General features: G+C 40.3%; 2 protein-coding genes across 7 annotated transcripts; one reads left to right on the top strand and one right to left on the bottom strand.

Moving 5' to 3' along the window:
• Window positions 1-209: 209 nt before the first annotated feature.
• Window positions 210-3,397, bottom strand: gmfg (glia maturation factor, gamma). Of its 4 annotated transcripts, XM_040130710.1 has the most exons (9): window positions 3,151-3,397; window positions 2,784-2,863; window positions 1,900-2,006; window positions 1,379-1,475; window positions 1,199-1,248; window positions 1,066-1,115; window positions 858-940; window positions 616-689; window positions 210-389 (listed from the first exon to the last, which is right to left on the bottom strand). In XM_040130710.1, exons 3-9 carry the CDS (start codon window positions 1,900-1,902, stop codon window positions 318-320), a joined length of 429 nt encoding a protein of 142 aa, XP_039986644.1. In that variant the 5' UTR covers window positions 1,903-2,006; window positions 2,784-2,863; window positions 3,151-3,397; the 3' UTR covers window positions 210-317. The 4 variants fall into 4 exon arrangements, with proteins under 4 accessions (XP_039986644.1, XP_039986643.1, XP_039986646.1 ...); XM_040130709.1 differs by lacking the exon at window positions 2,784-2,863 and having other exon boundaries at window positions 1,900-2,121; XM_040130712.1 differs by lacking the exon at window positions 2,784-2,863.
• Window positions 2,896-20,584, top strand: LOC120791886 (protein Smaug homolog 2-like). Of its 3 annotated transcripts, none has more exons than XM_040130704.1 (14): window positions 2,896-3,006; window positions 4,492-5,015; window positions 5,177-5,647; window positions 5,868-6,110; window positions 6,241-6,350; window positions 6,672-6,758; window positions 7,125-7,398; window positions 7,693-7,778; window positions 8,136-8,251; window positions 8,532-8,730; window positions 9,275-9,401; window positions 12,496-12,579; window positions 13,658-16,581; window positions 18,519-18,682. In XM_040130704.1, exons 2-13 carry the CDS (start codon window positions 4,820-4,822, stop codon window positions 13,684-13,686), a joined length of 2,022 nt encoding a protein of 673 aa, XP_039986638.1. In that variant the 5' UTR covers window positions 2,896-3,006; window positions 4,492-4,819; the 3' UTR covers window positions 13,687-16,581; window positions 18,519-18,682. The 3 variants fall into 3 exon arrangements, with proteins under 3 accessions (XP_039986638.1, XP_039986639.1, XP_039986640.1); XM_040130705.1 differs by lacking the exon at window positions 2,896-3,006 and adding an exon at window positions 3,015-3,137; XM_040130706.1 differs by lacking the exons at window positions 2,896-3,006; window positions 4,492-5,015; window positions 5,177-5,647; ... (8 more) ...; window positions 12,496-12,579; window positions 13,658-16,581 and adding an exon at window positions 16,600-16,890 and having other exon boundaries at window positions 18,519-20,584.
• Window positions 20,585-22,309: the final 1,725 nt, after the last annotated feature.

Below are 22,309 nucleotides of genomic sequence, written 5' to 3'. Positions count from 1 at the left end.
ATAAGTAATCCCATAAATATAACCGCTTATTTTAGTCCAAGAAGTACAGGACTGTTTGTGCTCTGTTTTAATATGATAAAATATTTGATTTGTTTTGTTGATGCTCAGCTCAGACTTCAGTTGAAAAACAAGGGAGAGATTTTTCATGTCTAATATGAATATGGTCTCAGTGCAAAACTGACAAATTAAAACACGTTTGAGTACAACAAATCATTTAATAGCAATGGCATACATAACAATTGAAAATTAAAATCAAGGGGCATGTTTCACAAAGAAAAAGACTGATTGATAGTATAGGAAATATGGGAGATGCATATTCAGCGAAAAAATGCCAGTTGGTTCTTCAGCCATTCTTCTGTCAAGTCGTCAGCGTTTCTTGTTTCAAAGACCTCATAGGAAAAAAAGCAGAGAACATCACAATCAAACAACAAATTACACAACATTAAAAGTATGAATAACTTGCCGAACAAAAATTATTGTGGTTTTGTCTTGACTGAATAATGTCAATAATGATGTGATTCTCATAAACACATCTCAATGAAGTAAACTCTTGAGTCTAGTGGTTTGATATTTAAATGTCATGATAAAATATAGGTCAAATTTTGATATAACTACCTTTGTGAGCTCTGCAGCTTGAACCAGTTGATTCTTGCTGCCTGCGTACATCATCTGTTGCTCTGGCTTACATCCTGTTAAAATGAAATTGACATTTTCCCGAGGGATTCTGTAATTTGACCAGTAAAACATACGTAATCGAATCCCAAGTACTGCCAAATTGTGTTTAGTTATCCTTCAGAAAAATACTTCAATCTATGGATAAAGATTCATTTGGACTTATGAAAAAAAATATAACTTACCCATTGGGCTGGAGAATATGAAACACAAAGGGTAAGACACCCTACCGTCAGCGTGGACATACTTGTAGCTGTAGACAATAAACGTGCACTCTCGTCAAGGACATTACGGTCAAATTGTAGTCTTTTGCTTTATGAATACAGCATTTGCAAATATACTTTGTGTGAATTTGGGAGTTTTCTATATGCACAAGACATTCAGTGAGGATATCTGGGTTGCCGCTCTGGAAGTTCATCTCTCAGCTCATCCAATGAGATTTCCTGAAAGACAAAGTTGAGTCTACGTGACTTTCAAATCTGAATGAAATCATCTAAGAGAGAAAAATTACAACACTTCCACTTGCCTCATATTCCTCCTCGAGAATAACAAGCTGTTTCTCCATGTCTATTTTCACTGAGAAATAACAATGATTACTGTCATTTTGGGTTCAGTTTTATATTTGTTGATGCACTGATATTTATATGGGATTTGAATTTGTGTTGATCAAGTTACAAATGTGTTCGAGTGGAGATGTGATACTTACTTAGTATGGCAGCATTGTTGGTCTCTTTTCGAAATCTAAACTTTCTCAGTTTAGCTTTCAGACTTTCATCCACTTCACACACAACCAGAGAGCTTGACTGCAAAAATGGCATAAAAAATATTACTCAAACTGTGTCTATCTAAGAAATATTAAAGTATCTCCTGAAGTTCCTGTGCTTCTGATAAAGTTAAGTGGATTGGTCTACAGGCCGTAAATAGACACAAAGAAAGAGGGTAGAGACATCTGCTTGATCTGTTGAGATGTTAGGGTTTCTATCCACCTTGCATGGATGCATTAAACATTTTTTTCTGACATATTGAGGGCAGGAAATTTTTTTTTGCTGCAACAAGCACGCATGTAGTTTCCTGTGCGAAAGAGCGTGGGGGATGGTCGACTTGTGTCGCAATGGTAAAGTAAAAAATATACATACACAAACACTTTTTTAATGACAGTTCGTCAATTTCCAGTAAATTTCAACAGAACAGCAAACTGTTTCAAACAATTGCATCAGTTTCACCTACCATTCTCAAGGGACTCTTTTCTGCCTTCCTGTCTTTAGGGCGACACTGCCTCGGTGAAACAGATTGCGAGAGACTGTCAGCTACTCTCAGACTGTCAAGAGATCCTCCTTAAGATGGCAACGGGAGGACACAAAGCGAGAACAGCAAGCTTCCTCTTTTCATCAACACAAAATGACGCCGGCGTGAAGCTCAGCCGTGTGTTGCATGAAACAGTGTGACCACCTTTTAATGTATATATGATAAATCAAGGAAAAAAATCATTATCAAGTCATTCTCAAGTGGGTCGGCTGTAGCTCAGGTGGTGGAGCGGGTTCCCCGTTAATTTGTTGAGTTGAATGTTTAATTCCCATGTCCTTGAGCAAGGCACTGGAAACCCAACTAATCAGAATGAGTGTGTTTGTATAGGCCAGACATTCATCTGTTCTAGCTTCTCGAAACTGCTGCTTGGTGGTTTGGTCTGATAAGACAAGACAGGCAGTTTGAGAACATCATCATCTGTGGCTTTGGAAACATGATGGACACTTTTTTTTTTTTTTAGTAATTTCTGACATGCTACAGACTAATTCATTACTCAAATTATAATCAACAAATTGTTCTACAATGAAAAAAAAATCATTAGGTGTGGCCCTATTTTATTCCATAGTGAGTGGTAACAGTATGGCAAGTTACTCACCACAACGGAAACCTGATCTGAATTGTTTAATATCAAAACATATATCACAATATATATCTGGTTTTCACTGTTTTTTTTTTTTTCTTCCCCATACGACCATGGCTACTGTTTCTACTTTTACTGCAAACAGGACAGAGCATGAACGTGTTTACCTGTCAGGATGTGAACCTTTTTATTTACCAGACTATGGGCGGAACACAACATTACGTACCGTCCAGACGTGTGACGTCGTGCCCACGTCTTACGTCAACTCAAAATCGAAGTAGATTTCTCCAGGCGTACACTCATTTTCTGTATTGAAATAAACATTTTTTGTACGCACGTTCTTTAAAATGGTATGTTTGAGACGGCGGAACCCTGCCACTGTAAAGGAATACCCGTAAGGAACACTACGTATGGGATCGAAATCTACGCTTCTTTCAGCTAAGCTAACGGTATTACATCTATTAGCAAAACTCGCTAGCTACGAAGCTAGTTCTAGCACTTAGCTATCCCTACCCTACCGTCGAGCTAGCTATGCATTAGCACTTTAGCCTAGCTCGCTAACCAGTGACAACTGACAAAGGTAAACAACAAACCTTTTGATTGCGTTTATTGTAAATCCCATCTCTCGTAGCTTTATCTAGTGAACGAGCTGCAAACTACTGTCGATTAAACCCGCGTTTTAACGTCCCTGTTTGTACCGCTAAGATTGAAGTACGAAGCGGAGAAAAGGGGCAGCAACAGCGTCAACGAAAAACAATACAAATCCCGAATCCCTCATCACTGACTAGGCCGACCGAGCTAACTCTAGCTAACAGCTATCTAATGCTAGGCTGCCGGGTATAATGTTAGCCTGTCTGAAGTTAATAAACCTCGCAGGGATAATTACAACAACAGTGCTAACCAGAGCTCGTAGCCAGACACTCAGGTTTGTCCTTTATTTACAAGTATAGCTCATAATGTTACAGGTGGTACCATTTGCAGTGTTGGCAGTTAGTACTTTTGACATGTAACGTTACCTATGAAGTACGTATGTAGCAGATAAACTTAGCTGTTGTAAATGCAGCGCACCAATGACAGCCCTTGTCCTTTGGTGTGCAGCTTATTTTAGTGTTTTGCGTTAAGCATTGCTCTCTGCACCACTGCCTTGGACTCTTATCTTCTGTATAACACGTTTGGTACACCTTTTGTGAATGACTTGCGCCTTTATCAGTATAATATGACTCAAGCAACGTGAGCGAGATTGGCAAGAGTCCGTGAAGTGATAAAGTTGTAAAAGCTTACCTCAGATAACATCCTTACATTACCTTGGACATTTCTCACATCTAATTTTATTGTGAACATTTAAGATGAATTGTACATGTAGAGTCCATTTTTTTTAACTATGGGAAAGTTATAACACTCCTGTTTGATGTTATTTTCCTTAACATTTCCATTCTTTGAGTATCATAATTGGTTGAAGCTGTCTGTTTGTGCTGTATTGGCTGTCAGTGCCAAGATCTCTTATTAATGTATTATCCATGTACCTTCAAGATAAAAGAACAATCTCCCATTGTCAGTTAAGTGTCTCACTCACCAAAGCTGATGATCTGTCTCCATCATCAAAAAAAAATCATCTCCTTTTTTTTTTTGCAGCTTTGGAGCAGAAAACCCTGTGTCCCCAAATATTAGCAAAACTGTCATAGAATCACAGGGAGAGCATAGTCCAATGCTAACTCTGTGGTGTGGATGGATTTAATCTGTCAAAGCACTCATCTTCACATTTAAAAATGTAATCGCTGTCATGGTGAATGCAGTAAAATTAGATATGCTAAACAAATTTGGAATGGGTATATACTGAATAAGTTTTGGGTTGGTTAAGATTTTAAAATTTGCAGTAGACATTTTGTGATTTGTGACCTAATATTGTTCTCTTTGTCTGTTTGTTGATTTAATAGGGCATGGATGATGTGATCCTGAACATGCAAGAGTGAATAAAAATATTTTCCTGTTTGTGTCATTACCAACTACAGTTGAGACACACTTTCAGCCTCACTTCATAAGACAATTTACCTATAATCCGTACAGCATCCCCGTCTGCAGTTCTTTCTGCACGTGAACCATGTGAGGGCCCCTCGGTCCAGTCTGAGGGGATCCCAGGACTGTTGCAAAAACGACCCCGCTGTGCGGGGCAAGACTGATCCTGTCCTTGTTTGAGAAAGCAGTCTTTCCAGTAGCCCCCTCCCCATCCACACATTCCTGTTCTCCTTACCGAGGAGACACGCCATGATGTTCCGGGACCAGGTAGGTATCCTCACAGATTGGTTCAAGGGCTGGAATGAGTGTGAACAGACGGTGGCACTGTTGTCGCTCCTGAAGAGGGTGTCCCGCACCCAGGCTCGCTTCTTACACATCTGCCTTGAACACTGGCTGGCAGACTGCACAGAGATCCACATCCTTGAAGCCGAGGCCAACAATGCAGGTAGCTGAGAGAATTATTACCATTTTATCATATGCTGTCGTTTATCTCTTAGTATGAAACACTTTTAGTTCTGTCTTTTCCTAAAGTTGAAGAAGGCTTGCGTAAATAAGTAATAAAAGTATAATCGCTGGTGTAATTCTCTGTTTTCCTGTTGTTATTAGCAATTGTCAGTCAGTGGCATCAGGAGCCAAAGGAGAAAGCGGTGTCCTTGCTGCTTTCCCATCTGCCTCTGTTGCAGCCACGCAACAGTGAGGCCAAATGTGAGTATATGAAGCTGCTGCAGAAGGTGTTGAGTCACACTATTGAGAGTAGCCTGTTTGTGGAAGAAAGCAGACAGCTGCTGTCCTATGCTCTCATCCACCCTGCCACCACACTGGATGACCGCACCTCTCTGGCCATGTGGCTAAACCACCTGGAGGAGCACTTATCCAGTGGCTATGCACCCCGGGCACCATCCAGCCCCTACCACCCACGCCAGGGCTCAGATGAATGGCCCAGCTCTGCTGAGGCACTGGAGCCTGGCCATGCCTGGCACGACAAGTCCCCATCATCTAGCACATCTCCAGCAGGCCAGAATGGACACATGCCATTCCCAGGCGGGATGTCGTCTCCCATTAACAGCAATAACACAGGTAATGTTTCTCGTTCGCCTTTTACTGTTCAAATGGGGAGAAAGCAAAGAGAGGAAATAGTTTGGAATGACTGTATATATGAGACTATTGTGGACATGTCACCCATATTATGCAACAGAGGGCATTTAGTTAAAGGTCCTAGAATGTTATTAACATATCCTTTTCAACGAATGAAATTGTTTTCTGTTGTTCCTCATACCTGGATTGTTTCCCTTGCCAGGTCTGGGTGGGCAGATGCAGCCCAGCCCTCTGAAGAAGTCCATGTCCGTTATTCCTTCCAGTCCCCAGGCTTGTGGTTCTGAGTGGATTAGCCAGGACGATGCAGGGGGCCGGCAGAACTTCATTCCAACAGACCACGCACCCCTTTCACCCCAGAGCAGCGTAGCCTCCTCAGGCAGCGAGCAGACCGAAGAACAGGGCTCCAATCGCAACACTTTCCAGGAGGATGGCAGTGGCATGAAAGGTGACAGTTCATTACTTTTCGGAGCCAAGGCTACTCATGGCATTTGGCTCTGGTACAAGCCGTACACAGACAACAGTTGCAGTGATACAATCAGAAATGTAACATGACTTTTTTTATGTATTTGTTCTAGATGTCCCTGCGTGGTTGAAAAGTCTCCGCCTTCATAAATATGCATCGCTTTTCTCCCAGATGACTTACGAGGAGATGATGATTCTCACAGAGCAGCACCTGGAGTCGCAGGTTTTTAAGCCTCCCTCTTACATACACTGGGGCAGGGCTTTGATTATTCCACCCTCTTTATCAATTGTGAACATTACTGTCCTCAAACCTGATGATACATCAACTCTCAATGAGGCATGAAATTAAGCAACACACCCTACAGTTATATCAAGCCATTCACACATACAAATGGCATGATTTTGCCTCTGCCCCTTGGATTTAATGAAACAGATGGTGGCTAGGTTTGTTATTTAGTAACTGTATAAATTGCCCAGTGTTCCCACAAGAAATTACTTTTCTGCTTCTCATGCAATCTTGTTATTTTCTATCTCTCCTTTTTAGAATGTCACTAAAGGGGCACGACATAAGATTGCCTTGAGTATCCAGAAACTGCGAGAGAGGCAGAGTGTGCTCAAGTCTTTAGAAAAGGTAATTCATGATGATGATGTTTTTGTGCTATTAAAAAATAAAGGCAACAGTGTTTTGTGCTGATGAATTTTCAGTTGTAGTGACCAAAAATGTACTTGAGTATGTACTTATTGATGCTCAGGTGACACTTTTCCATTGGAAAATCCCCATTCCTCTGCTGGCACAAAACAGACATACAGCGGAGCCGGTAGGGATTCAGTGTCTTCCTCTAAGACATTTCAGTGGAGCAATGTTCGCTCTTTAAGCTTAAATCCAGATTTACAACTTGGATATCCTCCCCTCTATTCACAACATCACCCTTAAACTCAAAGTGTACCCTGAATAGCTTATACAACACGTGACACTGATGTTGTTGTCTCTTGTCAGGATATTTTGGAAGGGGGAAACCTTCGTAACGCCCTTCAGGAGCTGCAACAGATCATCATCACACCAATTAAAGCCTACAGCCCACCCAGTGCAGCACAGCCTGCCTTGGACACCGCCTCCTCCCCTTCAGAAGCCACAAAAACGGGAGCAGATAAAGAGACAGCCTCAGAGGGCTTCCAGTCCCACAATCCACCTCCCTGTGATGGAGACTCCTCAGCCACACCCATCTCAGACGGCGACATTGCTGGACAGTTCACCCGTGTCATGGGCAAAGGTAAGCATATGATGGTGGTTTGGATTTGACGTAGATTGTACATTGCATTGGTTGTTATGTAATTTGTCTTTATAGGAAGTGTTCTTATAACTACGTTAACACACACGTAAGACCTAATCAACAACATAATAAAATACTGTAAGAAAAGCTATTAAGACAATTTATGCATATGTCAGTATTCCATATCTACATACCCTCATATATACAAATCACAGATATCCCTCAGATCAAAATTAACTCAATGGACATGAACATATAAACCCCGGCTTTTTTTTTTTTTTTTTTTCCCCTAAGTGTGCACCCAGCTGCTGGTGTCCAGGCCAGATGAGGAGAATATCAGCTGTTACCTTCAACTCATTGAGAAGTGTCTGACACATGAGGTGAGAACCTGCATGTCAGTTTTTTTTTCATTTGCTGAGTATATTTAAGTCATTTGTATGCAGTGTTGTAAATATGTTACAGCACCAAAGGTAATACCTTAAATAATATCTTCACATAAATGATAAAAATATATTTGAAATGATTAAAATATCATAAAGACAAATGTATATGAATTGGCAGTAATAGAGAATCTTGTAATCGTCTATAGAGTTTTTTTTTTTTCTTGAAATGACGAATAAAAGTTGTCTTTTCCTTTAAAAATTAAAAATTTCAGAAGCATCTTCCAAAACCATAGTAAATGCTCTTTGAAAATCTGATGCCTTTTGCTTCTGCTGCCTCTTTCTCTCTCTTGTCAGGCTTTCACAGAAACTCACAAGAAAAGGCTGGTCTCCTGGAAGCAGCAGGTCCTGAAACTGCTCCGCCTGTTCCCTCGAAAAGCTATGCTGGACATGCCTGTGTACCGACAGAAAGGGTGAGATTCTGCTGGCCTTCCTTTACCTTTGATCTCTCTCTTTAGCAGGGGAGATGTCACACCAGCTGAATGTAATTCGCCCCCTGCACTCACCCCTACTGTCTTGCTATTTTTTTGATTCTCTTTCCCTTCCCCTTTTCTCTTTCACTACTCTTTCTTATTCAAATAATAATTCTCATTTCATATGAAATAGCCTCAGCAGTTGACCATGCAGTTCCCTTGACTCTCACTGATTTCTGATGTATGTTCGTTTTGTTTTTGTTTTTGTTTTTTACTGCAGCTGGACATATGGGTCCAACTCCCTCCCCACAGCAGGCTCTGTGAGTGGAGGTGTGGGGCGACGAGGGCAAAGGCAGTTCCAGATGACCCCTCGTGGACTCCCAGCTGGGCGCATAAGTCTTCTGAGTCCCGGTGGGATCGGGGGAGCATCTCCACGCCACACACTCACTAATCCCGTGCTGGCAGGCCAGGGTAGACAAGTTAGTATTTCTGTCATTGGACGGGTAATTTAACCCCAGTTTGTGACATGAAGCTCGCTTTAAATTGTGAACAAAATAGATCATATTTATCAATCGTCAGATTTTTTGATTATTTTTAAAAGTTGAAAGAAAACTTTTTGTACTAAAAGCTGACTACACAGCTTAAAGATTGGTTATTTAGGATAACTGAAGCTGAGTTTCAAGACCTTTCAGCACAAGTTTGTGTTTCAAGTTTTTCTTCTGTATCTCTAATCACTATACCTGAAGGTATTGACTCACATGATGACATGCCCAAGGGGTCATAATACACCTTAGGAAACATTTGCTCTGGGAGGAAAAGAAGTGAAAAAACAGGAGGCCTTGTTAGTTTACTCAGTACACACAAGACATTACCAGGGGTTAGGCATCACATTTTGATACATATTGATTCAATATCATAGCTTGTAGTTTTTGTTTAATGATTTAGCTGAAAGACAAGCAAATCATGTCAAATTCCCAGAGTGAGCAGGAATTCTGTAATGAGAACTTGTGTTTTCTTCTATAGAACTTGTGGTTTGCCAATCCAGGGGGCAGTAACAGCATGCCAAGTCAGAGCCGCAGCTCTGTACAGCGGACTCACTCACTCCCTGTCCACACTTCCCCGCAAACCATGCTCATGTTCCAGCAGCAAGGTACTGTGTGAGGTCAAGCCTCTCTTATTCTTCATTAATATGGGTGTATGTTCTCACCTACAGTCTATCCTTGTCCTTAATTACATTTTGATATGCTTAATTCCTTGATAACATGAAATTACAACAGTCAGTCTTGCCTTCCTTAATCTCCTGTTTACATTGTAGCACACAAGTATTTCCTACATGTTGCTCATCTAGACCGCATTTTATTTTGAAAGTAAAATAATTTTTTTTTAACCTAAACTGGAGATGGTTAATTGAATAAAGTTTATTTGGAATAGGCAGATTTGACTCTCATAGTGAGTTTTACAAGCTACATAAGCTACACAATTTTGGGGGGAAAAATGGCCATTTGGTCAGATGCCAGAATACAATCTACATAACCTTTTGGTTGGCTAGTCTAATGTGCCAGACATCACCCACGAGCATTGCAAATTCATCTGTAAAAATCTAGTCATGTTTTAACAGAGTCGGTGTAGAAGATTTCCATGACAGAATCATGTGTGAAAGCAAAAAATTCATAACTTTAACTGGCCAGCCCCACAATGGTATAGATTCCATGTCTTAAAGGGTCTGATGCTAGTTCGTACTGTTGTTTTTAAAAGAGATTTACATAAATCTCAGTCCGGATGTATAAGATATGCTGTGTTTTTAGGGAACAATAGTATAAATGTATTTGTTCATTCTCAAAATAAACCTTTCACAAGACCACAGAGACTAAGATTCTCCTAAATCCTTATATATGAGGTCATAACTATGTGTGAACAGCATCACTAAACTGTAGTTCATGGTATGCTGTTTTAACCGTCATGGTTAATGCAATGACAGCTAAAAGTGGGGGAGAACAGTGGTGTCTTTTTACCCAACAGGGCTACCTCCGATACTATGTTTTGCTTATTGCACCTTTCTCGATAAAACGTACTTCACTTACTAGGCCTGACATGCCTTGCATCCATGCTGTTGACATAAACCTTGTCAAGTGTATCATTTTGCTTTTTGTTCTAATTTAAGAACAATCCTCAAAAATGGAATAGTTTGATGACTTTCTGACTTTTAATAGGTAATTTGTATTGCACACACAAATGGGTTGTTAAAACAGATTTTTAAGAAGCATGTCATAGTAATATAGATTTAGCAAATCCATCATAGACCTTCACTTCAGGTTATCTCATAAAATCTTCTTATAGAGATAAGGATTAGGGAAGCATCTCACATTTTCTAGGTTTACTGGAACAGATCATAGTAAACCAAGCAATAGAACATACATACACTTACAGAGACCACCTACAACTAATAGGCAAGATACTGGCAGGAGTTCAGTATTAAAAGATGTGTTCCTCAATAAAGAGACAAAACAAAATTATTAATGACACAGTTTAACAGTGCATTCTTGTGGGTACTCCAAAGAATCCAATTTAAAGCTGTCTAGGCATCACTCATCACTGCACAGTGTTTCAGCTACTTATAAAGATTAGTAAAGGGTCAAACTTAACACCCAAATGGTCATCACTGACCTGTGTGCTGTGGTGACAGTGATTTTCAAGCTCACTCCATCCCTCCTCCGACCAGTATTATAGTTTCATGTCTGCATCTACTTGAGACAGATTGCAGTTTTACAGCGGACATCAGAATACATCTCAAGTGTGTCTTGAGTGATCACATTTTGGTTTGTAAGCAAGCAAAATGTGAGCTGTGACTCATGCTAGGCAACACTTGACTTTAGCCTTGGAACTGGGGAAGAGGATTGAAGAGGCGATCTGGCACCCTACCTCAGTGAAAGCATCTCATCCATTTATATGTACAGACAGACTACATTTAAATTAGATGGCTTCATGTCACATAGTGAAAATTATTTTGTCCTCTGGTTTTATTTGCTTTGGCTTGAATTTGATCAAACTGATTATCAGACTGTGATAATCAGTTAACCACTCATTGGTTAATGGCATGTTTCAGCAGTATTTATATGGCATTCTGAGTCCACTGAGCACTCAGTGGCAGCAAGATTTTGATTTAATGAAAACAGTTAGTCATGTGACTTCTTATAGATGTACTAGTGTTCTGTACAGAGTTTGGTTCTGCACAAGTGTTACCATAGCATTGTCATTTAAGATAAAAAAATATGTTTCATTACAATAATTTTAAGAATGAAGTTTGCCCCTGTAAGTGTGATAGGAATATACACTTCTTACTGGGGTCATATTATTTGTAGTTTTGACCATGATTTTTCTGGTTATGATAACATTTCTGAAGCTGCTCCAATGCCGGTACACACTCTTTACAAATGATTCCATTATAAAAAGCAACATGAGTAATCAGAAGATGAAACAGTTTCAAATTAATTCCACTTTCGATCATTTTATCTGATTCAAAACGAACATAAACATAGCTAAAAGGTAAATTATAATGATAGGCTGTATTGTAAAACTGTGTGTGCACAACTATAGTCAGTTTGAAAGATCAAGGTTGAAACAGGAAGTAACAGCAAACTCTAATAGACATTAACACGTAGTTTGATTAATAACTTAACATTCTGTAATGTTATCACTTCCAATTAATTAAGTTATCAGTACAAATTAGGAATGCTTAGCCAAAAGTTGGCTAAGTATTCAATTAATAATATGGTTAATCTTTATACTATAAACTGTCACTTGTAGTTTTTGTAGTCTGTCAGCACCATTGGATTTGATTGATTCTTATTAACAGCAGATTCAACATGCTAAATCCTGTTTTGTTTATCCAGCTTATACAACTGCTGAGTGCATTTACTATCAGTCACCTTGTTCTTATTATCATCTGGCCGACAAATTATCTGAACATCACCTTACCATAATGGTAGCTATTCTTCAGCACACATAAACTGGGTATTTTTCCCTTAAAGAAGATAAAGCATAGTTGTGTCCTGATAATGGAAACTATTCTTTTCCAAGTGAAATTGGCAAATAAATCCTCTTTGGACATTATCTATTTAGAGAAAAATACACCATTGCTTTTGTAAATTTAAAGCATGACAAAAACAGACGATTATGGTAGTCTTCACAGTAATGTAAACCTTAATTTGCTTTTGGACTAAAAATGTTTTTACTCATTCCCTCAGAATGCCAAGTTCCAGGTGCGGACCTGGAGATCAACCCCACGCTGGAGTCACTGTGCCTCAGTATGACAGAGCATGCCTTAGGGGGTGAGTGTCCTCAGCAGCCCGGTACTAAATAGGCCACTGGCTGGTAAACCTCACACAACTACCAACTATACATCCACACCTTATTAGGTATGATATCTAGGCAATGAGAGAAATGATTTTATTAAGCAGATTGTGTCCATCAGGGAAAGCAATACATGCTTATTTGTTCACACACTTCCCCTATGCAAACAAAGATGAAAAAGTCTGGTCACTTTTATAATTCATATTTCATTAGTTATATTTGTGTATTAATATTTAATAACATTTAATTACACAATATCATTAGTGAAGTCACAGTTAGGTTCTCCTTGCAGGCAGGGAAAGACATACCTCTGAGCATCATACTGTATGGTGTACTTGAATGACAAAATTTCCATCATCATGTCAAACAAGCTTAAGCCCATTAGCTCTGTATTGTTTTGCCTGAGTATTTTGTGACTGCCATAGAAATGTATCCCTGTTGCACGGATTTTTCTGAGAGTTAGATGGAATTTGTGGAATTTAAACTGTTTTCCTTCCTTTCCTAGAGACAGATAAGCTTATTGATGCCTTTTTGTGACCATGTGTACAGTCTGAATGTATGTTTAACAGTGAGTTTAGCCTGGTTTGAGGCACTCTCTCGATTCAGTTAGTAGGAAAATACACACTGCCATATATCCACAGATTGCTATTGACATTAAATGAGATGTTGGAATTTCAGTGTTTTTAAAAAGTTTCACTATTTACACAATAACTGTTTCACTGTTAACAAAGAAATGGCATGATATCAGCAGTGAGGTGTATTTTTCCAGCTTGTGGAAGGAGCTGCTACTTATCCATAAATGTATCTAATAAATATAAGATATGTTAAGTTCAATGGCAGGCATACCATAAAAATGCACGAAAGATATGCAATAAATATAAAGATTAACGGACACATACAAGGGCATCAATAACTTTTTCTGCCCATGGGAAAGGAGGTAAAGTAGTAGCACTCTCCAGTAGTTAACTACCCCTTTATGGTTGTAATGTGAATAGCACCATATATTTTATGCTTGTAAGTGTCTTGAAACATATTTCTTTACAATTTCCTCCTCAGATGGAACAGACCGGACATCAACAATATGAACAGAAGAAAGGAAAAATACACTTCAGTTGAGGCCTGTTCAGTTCCTCATCACCCAGCACAAAGATATACGTATGCTTAAGAAAACCAGGCAAAGCAGTCACTACAAAATGACAAAAAAACTGTGTATATGTTCTCTAATATTTTTGTACTTTATTATATACAACTAAGTTTATTAAAAATGGAATACAGATGATTATTATATTGCAGGACAGAGAAAAAAAAAATGGTTAACTGTGCAAACTGCTCCATGTCACCTGCAGGACTGTGACATGACATGCAGACGCTCAGTTTGCCGTTGTCTTAAGAGAAAAACGGTGGATTGGTGCTGTCTTAAAGGGGTTCTGCCCTATGAGTTACTCTTCTTTTCCTCCTGCCATGGAGCAAGGCTTTCTATCCAGAACACACTGACAGCCACGGCCCCTGCACCACATAATGTGTAGATTCAGAAAATTTCCAGACAGAAGTAAGGCACTTTTATTCAATTGTCTCTGATATTAGGCACTGAGGTATAATTGGCCCAAGGATATGCTCGATGAAAGGTTCCGCTCGTAGGCAGGTGTTGATGTATAGACACAAATCCATTTCCTAGCCACCCTAATTGTTCTATGACCAGTGCTAATTAGAGCTTGCGTTGGTTGAAACTTAGACTCCTTTCCTTGGTTCTTTTTATCCTCTCTACAGAGAAGGTCTTTTTTGTGGCAAAGGCAAGAAAGGGAGGACCAAAAGGACTGAGAAAAAGCTTGTAATTCAACTGTAGGCATGAACGTCTTGGTTGTTTTCCCTGAACACATAGTCAAAGTAGAAGCAACTGTCCTCCTCTAAACTTCTACCAAGCCAAAGAGAAGGGTTGTACGATTGTTAATCTGAGAGGGATATTTGTGGTGAAATGCAACAGAATGGTATAATTTTGTAAAAACAACAGCAGTTTGAAGAATTTATGCCAGCTGCAATTTGTCTCTGTTATTTTATGCCCTACTACATAAATGATGATGAATCTCATTTTGTGCCGAGGAATCCCCAGAGGGGTGAATAAGGGCTGGTGTGGTTTGTACTGTGCGAGAGCTGATTTGATATTGAATTGATAAAAGCGAGGAGGGTAGAGTGTTTTCAATTTACACTCTAATGCTGGGTGAGAAAAACTAAATGAAAGCCATTTCAGCCCTCTGGCCCCCTCATGATTGGCTCTGGAAAATGAAGCTTGATCTTGTAATAAATGCTCCGGAGCACAGCGCCTCACCCTCACAGTGCCCTCTTCCGAAAACGGCCAACGTGATGATTTGATGAATCATACTTTTCAAGGTGCTTGACGATGTCCATAGTTTTTGTTTGTGTGTCAGTGTGTTTAAGTCTCAGAACCCTAACATTATCATGTGGTATCAGTGTTGAATCAAAAACAGTCTTATACAGCCTCTGTCTTTGAATGTGGCAGAGCGGAGGTGCATGTATGTGTAATATGGTCTTAACTTTTGGATCACTTTTGGTTGCATCATAAGGCAGGGATAACCATTCACATTTTATTTCAGCAGAGCCATAGGAGGTCTGTCTAGTAAAGATGGTTATTTACAGATATCTTTTCCAATTGTATTTTTTACTCTCCCTTGATATTGATAACTTATGCTTATTTTCTATAATCGCATGTTTTGCCACACTAATACAGCACTGTTGTAGATAGAGGACATGGTGGTTGATGGTGCCCAGCGTCACCAACAGCTAGAGAGCAGAAATCTTGCAACTAATGTTGTATGTTTATATCGCCTAAATGTCACAGTTTACATCTCTCTGGGATAATGCCCAATTCATGTTATGTGATGTCATGAATACTCCATTGTCTCACTATGTAACACATTAAAGAACTGAAGCCTTCTCGCACATGAGCTGGCTGGGTAGAGCCTGAAAACAAAAGCCTTCTACCCCCTAATCCATGGACTCCATATGAGTCTCAGTAGATTTTTCAAGTGATAACTGTATGAGGCATGTAGCGCCTGCTTTTCTGGTCATGCAGTGACGAGAGAGAATAGCTTTCCTGACCTTGTGATTGAATGGTTCGCTATCGTGCCCTGATGAACTGTTCATTTGGTGCCTGAAATGCACAGCTCCAGTATCCTCTATAAGTTGATTTAATGGTCTTGAGTAGTATTCTAGTCATGGATTTCTTGAGAGCAGGCTCTTGGATAGATCTGACTTACTAAAAGCATCACACTCATGCCCGCAAAGGACTTCAGCGAGTTAGCAATGCTGACAACTTCGAAGATCTTATTTTTAACTATTCACTATAGTGTATATCAATTGTGTTATGTTACAAAGGGCTCAGATTATCCTTTTCATAGCCTCTGTAGCTTTGGATAGCCTACATATTACTGCAAATAGACACAGAGGTACAATGCGGCAGACTTCTGCAAGTGTCTGCGCATAATGAAGATGCAGCAGGGGATGACAATGTTTATCTGAGCCACAAATTATGTGATTAAGAGTAAACTGAACACTAATAACAGGCCAAGGAATATGTTTACTCCATGTTTACATTCCAGTGATGCATGAAATAAGTTGGAAAAATGCACTTCATAAGTTCAGCCTGGTGTATTTTTTTCATACCAAGCATCCACTAGGAGGTACAGAGCCTGTGTCATATGGAGACTTCTACCAAGTGATCCTGAGATCATGTTAATGTCCCTGCCAGGCCTAATTATTGAATTAATGCAGCCAGCTGTAGGCTACACTGCATATATTTGTCTTGTACAATTTATATTTAATTCTAATGACTCCCCAGACATTTTCTAATATTTTATGAACCTTTTGCATCCCATGCTTACACTCTACTTTTTTACTGTCACTCATATGTGTGAATGGTCTGAAGTGCAGCATCCGTCGGATCATTGACAGTCCAAAATAAAGAGGTTCAGTTCTTTTGCAACTTCACTTGTGGTTTTGTGTTTGTGTCTGCTCACTTTGTGACACATTAGACGCGTTTTAGCAGCTGTAATGTTATATTGCTCTGACTTGCGATGCTACAAGCGCCCCTTTATGTTCCGACGTTCCCGAAGAAATTACTCCAATTACTTTTTACATCCGGGTTGCACGGTTTCAGCAGTTCATTTATCAAGCTAATGTGAGCTAGCCACCTTGTTGTTACCGTCATTAGTTCGTGTAAGAAAAAAACAAAAACAGAGACTCTTTTGTCGGGAAACGTGATAACAACTGCTAAGGTATGTTCACAGTTTATATTGTTGTTGAGAAGGCTAGATATAAGTAGCTGTAAGTACAACTTAACCTTTCCTCTTAAAAGGAAAAAGTACCCAAGTTAGCAGGTAGCTAGCTGCCTTGCTAACCTAGCCTGCCTACCGTAGGCAGCCTCTTGCTGACAACGTTAGCTTGGAAGCTAACATTTATCTTATCGCGTAATATGTTTTACTGTAAAGGGATGAGTGAGTCGTCGATTTACCTGCAGAATTTGAAATCTTGCAGGTATTTCATGGTACCTAGCTTCAGCTGCAGTGGAAAAAGTTAATTGACCATCCACTTTCTTTCAATAATGGGATCTGCGAGCCCCATTTCTCTTACTGATTTGATCTTTTTCAAGTCAAAAAGGGGCATGTTGGATTGACACAACAAGAAAATAGTTTCAGATTTCTGTTATTTATTTTATTATTTTTTAAAATCACATTCAACACCTCTAGCTAACTAAGTGGTTTCTGGTTTTTGAGTTTGTCCGTTGTAACTTACGGTATAAAATTATGGATCTAACGTAACTTTACGTGAAGATCAGCTTCAAGTCGTAGGAAACCAGAGCTAAGGGTATCACAGTTAATGTTACTTTTAGAGAAAGTGGATGTTTTAAGGTTTTAACCAGTAGTGAAGAACATCCTTTTTCGTTAAACTGAACTTCTGTTTCGACCGTCTGTCACTTGTGTGTTTCGAAAATAGTCAGGATATACCGTCTTTTACGGAATAAGAGGAATAAGAATGGTTTCCGGTAACAGTTCTGCTGAAAGCGAAGATAGACCAACGTGCAGGCCGGACCGGGTCGACTCCACTGCACGGGACAGCCTTCTGCTAGAGCTAGAGGCCACAGAACCAGCATCGTGTTTTGGTAGCTCGAAGCGGATGTTGGGCCTGTACTGGCTGTGTCGTTGGCTTTCTTTAGTTCCCCAATATGCCTCGAATCCAAAGTGTGCCCATGCGAACTTTTATATGCGCTCAAAACATCTAAATATTTAGAAACGCCACTCAACATGAGGGCTTACAGTTAAACAACAGCACAGGCGCAACCAGCCTCCAATATGACCATTAAGTAGGATCAACAGGAGCTCAAAATATTAGCCAACAAACTGAACTGAATTTAACACGCAACTATTTTTGATAAAAGATATGTTTCACTTTGGGTCCAACTTTTTAAATGTGAATTTTTGCTGATTTTCTTAGTCTTTTGTGTTTTTTAAACTGGATGTCTTCAGGGTTTGGATGTCAACGTGGGAGGTGGGAAATTGTGTTGGGTTTTTTTTTTTTTACTGTTTTTTGAACATAAAAATTAATATATGAATTGAGAAAATGATTGAAGGTTAAACGGTAATGAAGATAATCATCAGTTACTGCTCGGGAATCAACACCTCTCTAAAAGAGTTTCAACAAAACTAAATATTACAGCGTTTATGAAGGTAGAATTGTAAGCAGAGCTGTTGTTCTAGATTGCATCATTTTTTGATGTGTGGTGGCAAGGGTATCCAGTAAACTGGCAACTGAGTTTGCATCACCAGAAATATGACATTATGTTATCCAGAATTATTTTAAAAATCTAACTGCAGGCTTTAAGCAGAACTCTCATTTTGTTTTGCAGGTCCTTTATAGTCTCTGTGGCCACAATGCATGGACAATGATAATGACATCTCAGACAAGGGATGTGGATGGGAAACGTCCTGCTGATAGCTAACTGCAATTACAAGTTATCCCTTGGCAACTCCCTGGAGCGACACAACCGTTGCCATTCCACCACATAATTCATCATGTCTCTACCAAAGGAGTCAGGGAACCGAGGGAAGGATCGAGAGAGGGGGGCCCGTCCCAAGGTTAGACAGAGCCGGTCAGAGGAAAGGCGAGATACCGGCGGCGGACGGAAAGGTGGAAAGGGGAAAAAAAAAGGCCTTGCCTCCCACGAACCAGTAGCTGAGCGGCCCGTCAGTGATGGTTTTGAGTATGGTGAGCTGTTAAGTGACTTAGAGGCCAGGGACCAATCTTCCTCTTCTCCTCTGAAGGAGAGTTGGAGATGGCAGGGTTTGGAAGTTGCTGCCTCTTTACTAGGACAAGAACGGGTAACAGCCAGGCCAGGGCTGGGAACAGTCAGCTCTGTCAGCGAGTTACCTGCACCAAGTGAAGGTGACAGTAGAGGGTCGAGCAGCAGCAGCAGCCGCACTCTCCGGCAAAAAATCCAAGATGCAATGGGACAGTGTTTCCCAATAAAGACACACAGTGCAGCAGCACCAGCACCACCCCAACAGGCTCTTTCATCATCAACTGTCTGTTCCTCCTCAAGGCGCAAGATCCATCTCAGTGAGTTGATGTTGGATGACTGCCCTTTCCCTGTGGGATCAGAGCTGGCTCAGAAATGGTATCTCATTAAGCAACACACAGCCCCCATTACCCAGCCTCCAATGCTTGATTCCGCAGTAGTGTGTAGTGCCCCAACTTCAGCCATGGCTACCGTGGTGGAGGACGTAGATGACAGGTTGCGAGAGCGCAGGCGCATTAGCATTGAACAAGGTGTTGAGCCCCCACCCAATGCAGAGATCCACACATTCGAAGTGACGGCCCAAATTAATCCTCTCTACAAGCATGGCCCTAAGCTGGCTCATGGTATGAATGAGTTAGCTGGGGCTGACAGAGCCTCCGTTCATCAGCAACAGCAGCTTCTTCTCCAAAGACAGCAGCAGCATCAGCTCCTACTACAGAGCTGTTTGGACACTCTGGATGAGGTGGTGGCCTCAGCGTCAGCCTCTGTCAACACCTGTGATACTATCTCTGACCCTCTGGTTGACCCAGAGGTTACAGCGACCAACATGCCCTCTAGAGCCATACATCCTCAGACTGAGCATCCCAAATCTCACGACGGCTACCGCATTCACACTCAGATTGATTACATTCACTGTCTAGTTCCAGACCTGCTGCAGATTACCAACCTCCCATGTTACTGGGGGGTCATGGACCGCTATGAGGCAGAGACGCTGCTGGAGGGAAAACCTGAGGGCACCTTCCTCCTGCGTGACTCTGCCCAGGAAGACTACCTCTTCTCAGTTAGCTTCCGCCGCTATGGCCGCTCGCTACATGCACGGATAGAACAATGGAACCACAATTTTAGCTTTGACGTGCACGACCCCAGTGTCTTCCACGCGTCCACAGTTACGGGATTGCTGGAGCACTACAAGGACCCCAACTCCTGCATGTTCTTCGAGCCCCTGCTGTCCAACCCCATCCACCGCACACAACCATTCAGCCTGCAACACATCTGCCGAGCGGTCATAAGCAGCTGCACCACCTATGATGGCATCAACATGCTTCCCATTCCAAATGCTCTGAAAAAGCACCTGAAAGAATACCACTATAAGCAGAGAGTACGTGTACGGCGAATGGATACCTGGTGGGAATGAAGAACAACAAAAGAATTTAGAATAAAAGAAACTACTAAGTACATTTTTAACGCAAGTCTCTCCTAGCTGAAACTGAACAATGAGTCATGCTCTTCACTCTATCTGGCTGTATTAACCTACACTGCACTGTACTTATTTATTTTATTCCTGCTGTACACGTCTTAACAATTATACTGAGCTACACTGATGAGAAAACATGTAATCTGACTGATCTTGCACACTCCAAGTTTCTTTATGCTCAAATTAAACAAACTTATTTAGATATGTGGTGTTCAGAGAACTACCCTCACACATCATCTGTGTTTTCAAGTGTGACTAAATCAGCTTAATTATCTGACGACGGGGGAATGTGTGTTAGTGTGAATCGAGATGATTATTATAGATTTGTTCATCAGACATGTGCTGAGAAGGTTGAACACATACTGACAAAGTTTCCGTCTCGTTACTGAGGTGTGGAAGTGCAGCATGTCTGCAGTATTAATTGTTGTTTCCCACATTGATCCAAGGGCTGATTATAAGGGGTGAGAGCTAGGTGCATGTGGGGAAGTTGAAAAGAGTGATATTTCACAATCAGTAGCAAATTAATGCCATCTGCTCAGATTTTACATAATTCAGCTGCTTTGTTTTTAACCCTACATCATATAACCATCTGTAGTTTCTCCTATGAGGTTAAATTGCATGCAGCCAGTGCCAACGGTATTCATTAGCTTTGAAGTAAAGGATCAAATTGACCTTCACAAATTTGTCAGCAGCAGGTGAAGCAGCTGTATTATCAGAATTTGAATGATAAACCCCAGACATTTATGAACCTTATTTTTCTCAAAATCTGACTGCTGTGCTGTGCAGTTCTAAATTTACTCTTCCTTAGTCCAGAGGTTTGGTCTGGCTGTTGTTTTATTTTGCATGTAATTGTTGCGTGAAGACCCAGATCCTTAAAAAAAACATCATCTTGTTGCTGTACCTCCTGCTGTGCATATTTTAAAGAGGTGGGGTGACTACACACTAGTCTTTCATTCCAGATGTTCAGTGACAAAGTTACCGTAGTGAATTAGGACTAATGAATCTTAATTAACAAGAAAAATGATAGGAGAAGGAATGTATTTTGAGCTTTTTTTGGAGCTTTACATTGAGTCAGTTACAGAGACAAAAATCTGCAAGCTTCGCAAAGACTAATCAGTCCCAAGCTAAAAACATAATATCACTGAGGAGAGGTGAAGCTCAGAATGCAGTATATGAACCTAAGTCAAGAGACAAATGCGTAAAGTTTAGTGTATTGGAGTAGAGCGTATGGTGTGCTGTACGGCATATGATATACTGTATAGTACACCTGTGGTCCACGCTCTAAAAACATTGGTAAATTATGAAAAAAAAAAACGTGAGACTTAAATTTCAATGTCTCACCAATATCTGATATATTTAAACAAATACAAGAGGAAATTAAATTTCAAAAATTTACATTTATAAAATAATGCTATCTCTTGACATTGTAAATGGGGCTATTCTGCATAAGTACTGTAAATTTCTCAAATGGCAGACCAGAAACATCTGCATGTTTGAATGTACAAATAAAATGAATGAATATGCCACAAAAGAGTAAAAAGCATTTCATGCTAGACAGACTTTCATTTACTTTATCTAGGACTTATTCAAAGATTAATTGCAAAATTTACCTATGCAGTAGAGTCATTTACTACTGTGTGTGAGCAGCATTTTGTATTAATGAAAACACACGAGAGACCACACAGCTAATTGTTGTATGAAGTAAGTTATAATCACAAAAGACAACCGTCGCAGTGTTAATGGGAAAGCATGGAGAATGGATCCCAGTTCATCTTGTGAGCCACTGTGATACTGTTTTCCCCTTGAGATGGGCGATTTGATATGCTGGATGCAAATCATTCATGACAAGCACTCATCCACTAATGAAGCAGTGGTGCCTTGGAACTGCTGTTCCATTTAAGTCTGCAGTCAAAATGCAAAGTCCGGA

Source organism: Xiphias gladius, chromosome 7, assembly GCF_016859285.1.
Source record: "Xiphias gladius isolate SHS-SW01 ecotype Sanya breed wild chromosome 7, ASM1685928v1, whole genome shotgun sequence".
Lineage (NCBI taxonomy): Eukaryota > Metazoa > Chordata > Actinopteri > Istiophoriformes > Xiphiidae > Xiphias > Xiphias gladius.
Note: the sequence above shows the minus strand (reverse complement) of the source record. Positions and strands in the feature narration are given on the sequence as shown.

Excerpts from the sequence above, each read along its gene's own strand:
- gmfg (XM_040130710.1), bottom strand. Across the intron at positions 1,249-1,378 it reads CAACAATGCTGCCATACTAA|TGAAAATAGACATGGAGAAA; the intron begins GTAAGTATCACA and ends GTTATTTCTCAG. Across the intron at positions 690-857 it reads CATATTCTCCAGCCCAATGG|GATGTAAGCCAGAGCAACAG; the intron begins GTAAGTTATATT and ends TCATTTTAACAG.
- LOC120791886 (XM_040130704.1), top strand. The coding sequence starts at position 4,820 with ATGATGTTCCGGGACCAGGTAGGTATCCTCACAGATTGGTTCAAGGGC. Across the intron at positions 5,016-5,176 it reads AGCCGAGGCCAACAATGCAG|CAATTGTCAGTCAGTGGCAT; the intron begins GTAGCTGAGAGA and ends TGTTGTTATTAG. Across the intron at positions 7,779-8,135 it reads AGAAGTGTCTGACACATGAG|GCTTTCACAGAAACTCACAA; the intron begins GTGAGAACCTGC and ends CTCTCTTGTCAG.